Source organism: Podarcis melisellensis (assembly GCF_964234715.1).
Source record: "Podarcis melisellensis genome assembly, chromosome: 11".
NCBI classification, from domain to species: domain Eukaryota; kingdom Metazoa; phylum Chordata; class Lepidosauria; order Squamata; family Lacertidae; genus Podarcis; species Podarcis melisellensis.
Genome location: NC_138543.1, coordinates 6,931,786 through 6,944,463, shown reverse-complemented (window position 1 = coordinate 6,944,463; position 12,678 = coordinate 6,931,786). Strand labels below are relative to the sequence as shown.

Below are 12,678 nucleotides of genomic sequence, written 5' to 3'. Positions count from 1 at the left end.
AGTAACCACAGCACGTCTAATGCAGCCATGGCCAACCTGGTCCCTTCCAGATGTTTTGGACTTCAACTCTCATCAGGCTCACATGGCCAATGCTCAGAAATAATGGACATTGTCGTTCAAAATATCTGGAGGGCACACATTTGGGGAAGGCACATAGTACTGTGATTCTAAAGATTATTAAGCACTACTGCCCTTATTAAACCATCCACGGTGCATGTGAGAGCTTCAAAATGCAATGGAAAGGACATATATTCTTTTTCATTTGCAAAGTTGTTCTTTTCATTAAAATAAACAGGGATGCCCAAATGTGCAGGAACTCTGCCTAACCCCTACAGAGCATATGCAACAATGGACAAAGACACGTGGTTTATAATAATAAACATGAAAAATTATATACTCACAAATTTCTTAATCCAACGTAGCTTCTGACATCACTTTCATTTATGCTTTCTAATTTCCGTTGGTTTGCAATGTAACTATTTAAGAGAGAGAGAGAGAGAGATGCCAGTTAAGAAGGCTGTTGATGCATTATTGTAGAGGGGAAGGTCTTGTTGGGAAGGTCTGGAGTTGGGGGCCTGCTACACATGCATAGGTTCCCTATATGATTTAGAACCCTGGCAGCTGGGGCAGAGGTGACCTCAGGAGATATAGCAACAGGTACAGGGCAGACTGGCACACCCCTGTTCTTTCCCTCACACACTGGTAATTTCATGAACTACTAACACCCAAATAGGGCTACAGGCTTGCAGGAGCATCATAAGAAAGAAGAATACAAGCATAAGGTTTAAAGAGGTCCTGTTCTGGCACTCAATCCATTATACCACAATGGATTTCACTTACTCCTTTCTAGGTTGATTATTTTCTCTGAAAAAAGCAGAAGAGATAACTAGCCATGTCTAATGATCTTAGTCCTAATGAACTCTGTGTGTCTATCACATCACACCCTGAATAAAACACAAACACAGAATGCTCGGCTACCAAGCATGGATTATAATTTGACACTGTGAGTTAAATGTGTGCAACAGAGATCTGATGAGAAATAATTGAGTTTAACCTTAATGGAACACTGTAAGTAACTGAGGGATCTCAAGCCTTAAAGTGTGGAGACAAAACTACAACGAAAATTGTTTAGACTGGAATATTAAAATGTAAAATTACAAAAACTGATCTGTACAAATTTGATACAAGTTATTGACTGTCTGCTAGTTTGGGTCCATTTTTAAATGACCAGACATTTAACGCCCTTGATTCAAGGGAAAACATCTGCCACCACTTCCAATGACTGTGCATCTTCCCTCCAAATTCATGCCTAATAATGACCTCAAACCCTGCTTAGACTGAAGGTTATTGAGAAGTCTAAACATCAGTCACTGTTGGTATACATTGGTCTTCATTGCACAGTACACCAGTATCATGTGCATCACATCAGAGTGACAGCACAGCAGGGGATGAACAGGAAAGCCACAGAAAAATAAATATAGAATAAAATAGAAATTACGGGAGAGGTTTATTCACAATCTCCCCCCTGCGAGCCATCACAGGCAAACTCATCTAAACCTTTAGTGCTCATTAAGAGACAGTGCAAAACTCATGAAACAACACTAGAGATAATAAGGATAAACCCCTTGTTGATCGTCAGTTCACATTAGAGCAATTCTCTCCTCAAGCTAGGCAAAGGATCTCACGCTGAATGTTCAAAACCTGTTTACAAAATCAGGTTGTTTCGTGAAAGGATAAATTAGGGTTGTTACTAAAGAAGCCTCTTTCTTCTATTTGTTTACATTAAAAAACAAAAACCAGGCTCCTCCTTATGTACACCCTCCCTACATTCTCCCCAAGGGCAATCTACACATTCCTCCTCCCATTATTGTCTTTCAACTAAGTATGTAACCCCCTTATGCGTGCTTTTTTTAAAAAAAAGGAAAAAAGAAAAAACATTCAGCACAGGTTAACTACCAGCCTTTCAGTTTTCTTAATCTACTTTCACAATGTTGTTAGTACCTTATTTTTCGCCCTATAGGACGCACCGTCCCATAAAGCGCACCTAGTTTTTTTGGGGGGAAATAAAGGGGGGGAATTATTTTTACCCCCAGGCGTGGGGCTGGGGCGGGGGAGGCCCGAGCTTCCCCCCGACCCCAGCTCCCAAACAGCCAGCTCTCTGCAAGCCGTGGGAGCTCAGCGCTGGCTCCCGCTGCTTGTGGAGAGGTCCGCGAAGCCTGGACGCGCTGAGCTCAGCGCGCGCAGGCTTCGGCATACAGGCAACTCTCCGCAAGCAGCGGGAGTGCTCCCGCTGCTTCCGGAGAAGTCCGCGAAGCCTGGAGAGCGAGAGGGGTCGGTGTGCACCGACCCCTCTCACTCTCCAGGCTTCACCTAAAGCCTGCATTCGCCCCATAGGACGCACACACATTTCCCCTTCATTTTTGGAGAGGAAAAAGTGCGTCCTATAGGGCGAAAAATACGGTATATACAGAGCCGTCTTTCCCATTGGTGTTAGTGGTTTGTTGCGCCAGGGCGCCAGTCTCTCAGGGGCGCCCTAGCGAGTGGGGGAGCCTCGCGGCTTTGCCGGCAGCCTCCCCTTTCCCTGCATGCCCGCCAGCTGCACCCCGCCAACTATATGGCTGGTGGGTGTGCAACTTCCCTCCCAAGCCTCTGCATCTGCGAAAGACAGCCCTGCTACCGGTCTTTGTCTTCCTCCTGCTTCCTGGCAAAAAGCGGCCTTCCTGGGCTGCCTTCTCAGGTGCCCTGTCTGCCAGCAAGTTTTCCTGCTTGATCGCTGCCACCACACCGGGGATCGTGGCGGTGTGAGAGGCAGAGGACATTTTCTACAGCCCCCTCCCTTGTTTTGGAGTTGCCGGGGGGGGCACCAGAGGGATCTTAGCACCACAGCGCTGGATATGCTTAAGACGGCCCTGAGTATATAATCAAATGCCTGGTCTCGGGTCCTGCACTTGGGTCACTAAAATGTGACACAAGATGTGGATCCTCTACTATGCAGTGCTAAAACCAAGAATTGCAGCCTGGGGGCGGCATTTGAGATCTCTCCTCCCCCCCATGGGCTGCTTCTTACAGCTCCAAGTTTGAGGGGAACCTTGGAAAAATGTGTCCTATGGTGCCCCCTTGTTGAGGTGGAAATGCTCCAAGCATTGTCAGGTAGCATCCTCCATGCTGTTTCTTTGTCTCTTTTCCCAACAGGGAGCAGACTGGATAGATAAAATTCAGCATGGGACAAAGAACCATGGCTTGAAGGCTTACAGGCTTACACCAATCACTGCTTTGGGTGTTTGCCTGTGGCCCTCTGCTGGGTGGACCAGAAAATGCACCCCACTTGGTTTACCTTAAATGTAAATTCTCTACAAATAGATATTAACATAGGAACTGTAATTTAAACTTTCTACTCAGAACCAGAAGGTCATGCTTATGGATTGATCTTGGAATTATTATTTTAATTCTATTTTCATTAGCAATCTTGGATAGAAAGGAGGAGCATGTTGGAAAACCCTGCGGATAACAGAGATATGGAGAATTGCTATGAAGAACAAACAGGATGAGCTCAAAACCAATAAATTCAAAGCATAACAGTACATGTTATTAGTTAGGGAGCCATCATTTTGAAAAGGCAAAAAGTCACAAGACAATGTAGGCCATCTAAACAAATGAGAATTCTACAATAAGAGAATTTGATCTACTTAAATTTAAATAGTGACAAGATGACTAGTAAAATAACAATGGAGACAAGATATAATAGGAGGGAGGTATTTAAATTAAAAAAACTACTAGATATAAAAATTGTCCTTAAATATTTTTTTCAAACTGAAAGCCTGAAGGCTTCACTCTTATTAGAGGAATAACGTTTTAGAACAGAATAGAATGGGAGCAAAGAACTACACTGATATAGTAATAGGATTTGGGGATCTTGCTAGGTTGTTTACATATTTTAATCTTTCACTTCACTGCTATGATCTCCTGAGATCTAGTACTGATTCCCACACCCTGCCTAACTGGATGTTGTTGGAAACATTTGCCCAGTAAAGTTAGGGGTGACTCTCAGTGGACAGACTTTGTCACATGCCCGTAAGAGCCAACTCCTAGGGACCAAGGTCCCTTTGCACCCCCTAAAATATTTGAGTTGGCCGGTCCTCCACAAAGTTGATGGGCATTGCCATTCAAATGGTGTGTGTGCAGTGTCATGTGATCACTTATGTGGGGCGTGGCTTAGCTGCCCCCCACCCACCAATATTTTATTCAAGCTGGCCCTCCTGCTCAGAGTATCATCACTGACAGAGAGCAGAGTGGTGTTCAGGAAGGAATTCTCCCAAAGGGCCAGAGGATAGTAACTATGCAGAGTTGAACTATGCAGAGTATATTACTTGCCTCTGCTTGGAGCAATGTTCACTTGCCTGAATAATTTAGAGCCGTCTGCTTTGCAAGCACTTTGGTAGCAACGCACAGTACTGCTTTTGCTTCACTCCACCAGGTGTTGCAAACTACAATGCAGATCACCTGGGTTAATTGGGGGTGGGAATGACAGCAACTGATGTGTGCTCTCCATCCCAGCCACATGTACAGATCTGTGCACTGACTCCTGAGTCAGACAGAGGTTTGAAGCAAAACCTCTGCTCTGGCTAAAGGCTATTTCTGCCTCTTTCACAACTACTCCACCTTGATGTTACTTATCAAACATTAATATTCCTAAAAGCTCTGACATTACCATGGCTTTTTGAGGGCAATCTTGAGAAATGTAGCGTGTGCTGCTCTTAGAAATAGCTTTCCTTTTATTTAATTGAATAGCCTTACAAGAAAATCACTCTAAGGCATGAGCAGATTATGGAAGCCCCAATGTTCCATTTGTATGCCATAGGAAAATGTCAACAACCCTGAGATCTAAAGCTTTTGTAACCTGCCCAGTCCAGCCCCATTGCTAGAACTTAAGCAGAGTGTGGGGATCACAACTGACCTACAAGATAAGTACACTTTCTAATTATTTTAGTCTTTAGGCAAAGCCACAACAATCCTCAATGACAACCTTCTTATCAACATGCAGTACCTATCTCCATGCTTCCGCTCTCCTCTTCCAAATTCCTATTACTGTATTTAGCTGTAAAATTTGGCATCAGCACATGGATACTCTCAGAACCCAAACCGGGAATATCAGGGTAGGCTCTGTTATACATGGTAAAAGAAAAGGTCTAGAGCTAAACAAAAACAGTTTCCATTATCCACCGTTTCGCTGAATATTCTCCAGAGAGAAGGCAGTCTTCTCTCAACAGTTTTCTGGGCTGGAGTAGGAGAGAATTTTTTGTGGGATGGGCAGGGAAATTATTGTTTTTAAACAGATCGGTTAATACAGAAAGTGACTATTTTTACTTTATGGTGGTGGATGAAGCAAACAATGGGATGGCTGGAAAGTAATACAGTTCAAGCCCATTGCTTCCTGTAACAATATTAAACAAGAATCACAGGTAACAAAACTGGGGATGGGAGCATGGTGGGGCTGAAATTCTACAGCAATTAACGTATGAGTTTAAAAAATAATTCTTGGAGGGGAGAGCAAAAGAATTATTTTCTATGATATTTCAGCCCAGCTCAAAAAACAGCTACCATCTTAACCTGGCTAAAATCCCCCCAAAAACCTGGCAAGTTCAAGGGCTATGTATTTGGTATGTATTCTCTCAACCCAAAACAAACACACAGAGAATCCTTTCATCAGCTAAATTAGTTTAGGATGAAGTCTACGTTTGTATGCCATTTTTATTTTCAAAAGGCCCCCTAGGTAGCACAAGGAAGTTAAAAAGATATGGTTAAGACAATAAAATAGAAAAGTACAAATGTTGAAGTTCAAAGAAGGGTATGTAATGGTTTACAAAGCAGCAAAATAATAAATATCAGGGGGCAGGAACACTATTCTCAATGGTCTTAAAATACCTTAAACTCCTATCCTTCTCTGCATAATACATCTGAGGGAGATCAACAACACCCCTGAGACCACCTCTACCAACTCAGAGAGAGGTACCATTGGGTAGTCAGTTGGATGGCACACAAAAAGAATCCAAATTCTGTCTTGCAGGCCCACAAATAGGGAAAAATACTTGAAACTCGATGATTGGGTGCCTGGATAGGGCAGTGATCTTACAAAAGATTATGGGGGTCCCACCAGCTGCAACATGTAATCCAACCTGTCAAACCAACCAACTTAGCTTGCCAATCATGCAGAACATAGCCTTGGATGGCTGAGGTCTTGCATGCACCTTACTACAGCCTTAAAAACAACTTGCTTAGAGCCAGTGAAATATATTATGGACACTGAATGTCCAGTATGTAAGGAACTTTAAAAGACATGAGACAGCAACATACAGAAGGTCCAATTATATAACCAAGACAGACAACGAACTTGCATTTTTATATGCACATATATTTAAATACTCATATATTCCCACCAGAAATTATTTTCCTCGTGTGTCTTATTCTTTAAAAAAGATGTTACATTTCTGAATACTAGAACTGATAATTAATCTTTCCAAAACTAGCTTATGACACATACAGCCACAAGCTAAAGCAGTTTCACTCAGCCCAAATATTTTGGAAAAGCTAAGGAATATCAACAAACTCATAACACTAATACACTTCATGCTTTAGGACCCTTTAACATAGTTTGTTCCAAGAATTACTTTTAAAAAATTTAACATGGCATGTTTATAGTCTTTTCCAATGCTTCAAAACAGTTTGATAGCCAAAATATGTCTACCTAAGCCTTTTGATGTTCATGTCTTGTACAAGCAACATTGAAGTTGCCCCACACAATTCAGAGCAGCAACAGCACACTCAAAAACCCACCACACACTAGCATGAACTACTTAGGTAAAAAGAAATAATACTGCAATTTGCCTCAAGCTCTACTGCCATAAATCCCCTTTGTGGAAAACATATTTACAAATACACACTTTCCACCCCACCTCCCATTCTCGCCCTCCCCAACAAAACACTCCTCGGTTATCTGTTGAGCTTTATTTCATTGTGTTGGGGGAAAGCATTTTGAAGGTTAATGAACAAACATTCCTTAGTGAACAGCCATGTTTCTGGGATTCAGCTAACTTTCCCTTCAACTGTATTTGTGCTGGCTGTTAGGGAAAAGGAGAAAATGTACCAAACCCTCTTCTTGAAACAAGGTAGACTATATATCAAGGTTGGATCCAGATTTCCAATGTGCCAAGTGTCACTGATAGGATGCCCTCCATGGAAAAGGGGGGCAATTTTTGAACTTTTCCCTTTCTATGTGTCTCCTGAAAAGCTGCCCTGTGACCCTCTGAAACAGCATAGGAGGTAGTGCTGGGATTTGAAAGAGGAAATCTGGTTCCATGAGCTACTCTTCTAGGGCACTGTGAATGAGGGTCAGTAGACTGATGCTGAATCCTACGAAAACAGAGGCAGTGTGGTGTAGTGGTTAAGAGCGGTAGTCTCGTAATCTGGTGAACCAGGTTCGCTTCCTTGCTCCTCCACATGCAGCTGCTGGGTGACCTTGGGCTAGTCATACTTCTTTGAAGTCTCTCAGCCTCACTCACCTTACAGAGTGTCCATTGTGGGGGAGGAAGGGAAAGGAGAATGTTAGCTGCTTTAAGACTCCTTAGAGTAGTGATAAAGCGGGATATCAAATCCAAACTCTTCTTCTTTTAAGTGATTCCCAGGGATGAGAACTGGGGAGTCTGCCTGTTTTAAATGGGGTTGCACTCCCACTGAAGAAATAGGTATGCAGTTCAGGGTTACTCTTAGAACTCTCTTTGTCCATAGGGGCCCAGGTGGCTTCTCTGATAAAAAGCATCTATCATCACTTCAGTTAGTGCATCAAGTGGGGCAAGAAATCCTAATTTTGCATATACATTGGTGGGGTTTGCACTGGCCAGTGACTGACCAGAAAGGAGACCTTGAGGTCCTAGCCGATAGCTCAGCAAAGATGTCGATGCAGCGTGCAGCTGTGTAGGTCTGTTAAAATGGTGAATGGCATGACAGGGATTGTTAAGAAAGGGAATGAAAATAAGGATGTCAATAAAACCACACAAATCTATGATGTGACTGCTCTTGGAATATTGTCTACTGTTATTAGTGAAGGTAAAGGGACCCCTGACAGTTAAGTCCAGTTGCAAACGACTCTGGGGTTGCGGCACTCATCTCACTTTACTGGCCGAGGGAGCTGGCGTTTGTCCACAGACCGCTTCCGGGTCATGTGGCCAGCATGACTAAGCCACTTCTGGCAAACCAGAGCAGCGCACGGAAATGGCGTTTACCTTCCCACCAGAGCAGTACCTATTTATCTACTTGCACTTTAACGTGCTTTCGAACTGCTAGGTTGGAAGGAGCAGGGACTGAGCAACGGAAGCTCACCCTGTCACGGGGATTCGAACCGCTGACCTTCTGATCGGCAAGCCCTACCACCCTTCACCCGAAGATCACAGAACAGTTATAAGAACACAAAATTCATAACATAATAACAAACAAAATAACAATACAGTTTAAAAGGCCACACATTGCTTAATTAGCCAAAGGCCTGGGAAAAGAGGAATGTTTTTGCCTGGCACCTAAAGATATATAATGAAGGTGCCAGGCTGACAGCGTACTCCATAACTCCAGATGAGCCCATTCAATGGTTTCATGTAGATGTTAAATAGCATGGGAGGTAAAATTGAACCCTGAGGAACCCCACAAGGAAGTCTCCATAAGGCTGAAGAGCAAATGGTGCTACCCACCCATAACTCAGACAGCTGCTCCTGAAGGATACCATGGTTGATGGTGTCCAAAGCCACTGAGAGGTTAATAATAGTAATAATAATATTCTGATCACCTTACTTCAAAAGATATTTTCGAGTTGGAAAAGGGCAACCAAAATGACCAAGAGGTTGGAACAACTCCCCTGCGAGGAAATATTACAGCATTCGGGGCTTTTAAGTTCAGAGAACAAGCAAGTAAGAGAACATGATAAAGGTGTTTAAAATTATACATGGTGTGGAAAAAATGAATAGAGAAAAGTTTTTCTTTCTTTTTCATAATACTAGAACACAGGGACAGCAAAGGAAGCTAAAATGCTGAGAGATTCAGAGGGAACAAAAGGAAGTGCGTCATACAATGCATAGTTAAACTGTGGCATTCCCTCCTTGGCATGGCCACCAACTTTGATGGCTTTATAAGAGGATTAGACAATTTCACAGAGGATAAAAGCTACTAGCCACAATGTTCTATCTTCACTGTCAGAGGCAAATGAGTTCACATTTCTGCCCAGCCACAAAGCTTAGCCTTAGTTGGTGACTTTGAGCAACTCACCTCCTCTCAATCTCAACCTACCTCATATTAGGGTTAGGAAGATAAAGCCAGTAGCTGAAGAACCATGTGTGCTGCCCTGAGACCCTTGGGAGGAAGGGTGGGATAAGAATTAGTTTAATTGTTAAGCAATGGTCAAGGACAGGGTCACTCTGAAGTCCATACTGACTACAAAAACCCTCAGCTGCTGCTTGGAATCTGTTGTACAATAATCCTATGGACCATCGCCTAATCCTAGCTGTCTCTTTGGCTCCCCCTTGCTAATCAGCACTTGAAATTTGACCTTGCTGGCACTGCTGGACAGCTCCCTTGCCAGGTCTCTGGTTCTCATAGGACTTCAGTTCTTAGCTGACCACTCCCCTGCTTTGTCTGGGAAACTAGGAATGGGACAGGGAGAGCGAGATACATGCACACATTAGCCTGAAAGTCTAGCTTGAGGAATTCAGTTATTGCAAATCGGCCTGATCTGCATCTCCTGGACTAATGTTCAAAACGGAACATAGTTAACCTTCAGATTTCACACTTCTCCAAGTGTGCAATGCAGTTCCCAGCTCCAAAAAATATACCCAAATGCAAAAATATTTACATTTAAAAAACACATTTATAAACGCTTGTTTTGCGATGAAAGACATTCAAAATAGCATTTAAATATTTAAATGCAAAGTTGCTTACACATTCTTGTTTTTTAAAATTTGCAAGTTAATGCAGTAATGATCTGGAATAGTCTTTTGAATGAACATATATAAAAATGATACATATTGGAAACAAACTGATCCATCCATCCCTAAGTGTGACTGCCAATCACAAGGATCAATTACCTAGCTCATGTCCCATCCACCCTTGCTCCTCCCACATGTTCATTTGGTTGATTTCCAGTGCCTGCTGGCGATTTGCCCAGGATGCCTGATTTTACCCTATGGTATCCTCCACTTCACACAGCAACTGCTGACTTCACACCAACAGTCAGAGAGAGTGGAAGGAGGAATGAAGAGCTAAGAGGCCATAAAACTGCCATAAATCCTACTAATGCCCCAGTGGCAACACTTAGGGGCAAGATGCACATCCCAGTGGGATGTAATGGAGAACATGCTGCCCCATCACAGAGATATTCAAGGCGGGGGGGTTGCTATTTGATAACAAGCACGAGAAGAGATTGATACAAGTGGAACCATCACTGCTGTGCAGCGAGTTCTGTTAGATCAGGCATAGGCAAACTCAGCCCTCCAGATGTTTAGGGACTACAACTCCCATCATCCACAGCTAACAGGACCAGTGGTCAAGGATGATGTGAGTTGTAGTCCCAAAACATCTGGAGGGCTGGGTTTGCCTATGCCTGTGTTAGATTAATGGAGGAAACTTTGAAGACAGAGGGGCAAAGATGCAGGGTCCTGCCTCTCCCCAAGTCCTATGACAAATGCAGAGAACTTGGGAGAGCAGCCAGGAAACACCAGCACATAAGCCAAACTCCATCCTTCCTCACCCCGTCAATGCACATGCCACATAATTAGGGGAGGGGCAGGTGTTGGTGGTGAGCTGAGACAGAATCTGAATAGTAGACCGGGTCAGTATTTATGAACCCATAAAAAAACCTGGTCTCTTGTCATCATAATAAACATCTTTCTCCTACCATATCTGAGAATCACATAGTCTAGCACCATGCATGCAAATACTATCTGCTTCAAGGCATGGAATGAAGGCTGGCTTACGCCACTGCTAAATGGATACAGCTATCACCACTCTAAACTAACTGGGAGCTCTCAGGTGGGCAATTCACCTTCAACAGGGGTTTCCATAGACCTGTTTCTTTTTTCACGGGGGGGGGAGGGAGTAAGGGGGGGGGCAAAGGGAAAAGGGAGCTCCCAGCAAGAAGCCCCGAGCCAGCTCAGACCAGTATCTCTATAAACCACATCTATCAACCTGTCCCACTGGCTACTAGACTGCTGAGTCGGGGCTTGCTGCAAATTCGAAAGAAGTATATTGGGAGGGCTGATAAGATTCTGCTGCAGGCTGACTGCTGCTTTCCCAGCTACTTTCATAATCATCACCTGCTTTATGAAACCATTATCGTGCTGTGGACTTCATAACCGATTTGGAACGAAATATTGAAAAATCGCCCAGGTCTAGTGGTAGAGCATCTGCCTTGCATGAGGAGGTCCCAGGTTAGTTATCTCCAGGTAGGGCTGGAAGAGATTTCTGCCTGAAACCCTGGAGAGCTACTCTCAAGTCAGTGCCCAGCTAGATGGACCAATGAACTGACTCAGCTATATTCTTATCAATGGTTGGATGTGACAACCAAGATAGCCTGGTCTCTTTCTTTCTTTCCTTACTTTCTATGTACCATGCAAAATAGTTCTGTGTACAACAGGGTTGGGGGCTGGGCTCAAGAATCCAATTCTGACAGAGCCTTCATGTTCCTCAGACTAGTCCTGAAAGAAAGCAAAGAATGTCAAATCCTAAATGCCACTTAAAGTACGTTCAGCTGTGGCTTGATTCTAAGCTTGGGATATTAATATTGACTTCAACTGCAAAAGAAAAAGAAGAAGCCAGGACCCTCTGTCGGTATTGATAAGTGAGAAATATACAGAGCTATGCAGCTTGACCTCCTTGCCCTTCTGCAAATCCCTAGTGCTACAGTAGTCAGCGAGACCTCTTTTAAATGGGGATCAGGTTCCTCTTAAACCTACAATAAGGAGTTTTGCATTAGCGAGCACAGGAGCTTGTTCTCCTTTTTGACTTCTTCCCCTTAAAGCAGCCATTTGATGTGTGATGTACCTTATGCCACTTACCCCCCCCCCCCACACACACACCCCGGTCCCATGCACAGAGCTCCATAAACTATCCATTATCTGATACAGAGTACACCGTAAAACACTTACTTTATTATAGGTAAAGGTAAAGGGACCCCTGGACAGTTATAGCCGACTCTGGGGTTGTGGCACTCATCTCGCTTTACTGGCTGAGGGAGCCGGCGTACAGCTTCTGGGTCATGTGGCCAGCATGACTAAGCCACTTCTGGTGAACCAGAGCAGCGCACGGAAACGCCGTTTACCTTCCTGCCGGAGTGGTACCTATTTATCTACTTGCACTTTGACGGGCTTTCGAACTGCTAGGTCGGCAGGAGCAGGGACCGATCAACGGGAGCTCACCCCGTCACGGGGATTCGAACCGCCGATCTTCTGATCGGCAAGCCCTAGGCTCTGTGATTTAACCCACAGCGCCACCCGTGTCCCTTGCTTTATTATAGTAAGAGTCTATTCTCACAATCAATGAGATCTATTTCTAAACACGTCATCAGTGTGAAAAGACAAATTTTTTTCTGAATGACTACTTCCTTCATATTCCATGACCCATATCAAAACTATACACAACTAATTC

General features: G+C 43.8%; 1 protein-coding gene across 8 annotated transcripts in view; it reads right to left on the bottom strand.

Annotated features, from left to right (window-relative positions):
• Nucleotides 1-12,678, bottom strand: part of NTRK2 (neurotrophic receptor tyrosine kinase 2) — a 187,273-nt gene that overhangs the window by 165,279 nt on the left and 9,316 nt on the right. For all 8 annotated transcript variants that reach the window (XM_081930494.1, XM_081930500.1, XM_081930501.1 and 5 more), the window contains exon 2: nt 402-476. In XM_081930494.1, coding sequence (XP_081786620.1) covers nt 402-476 — 75 coding nt within the window. The remainder of the gene's footprint in view (nt 1-401; nt 477-12,678) is intronic.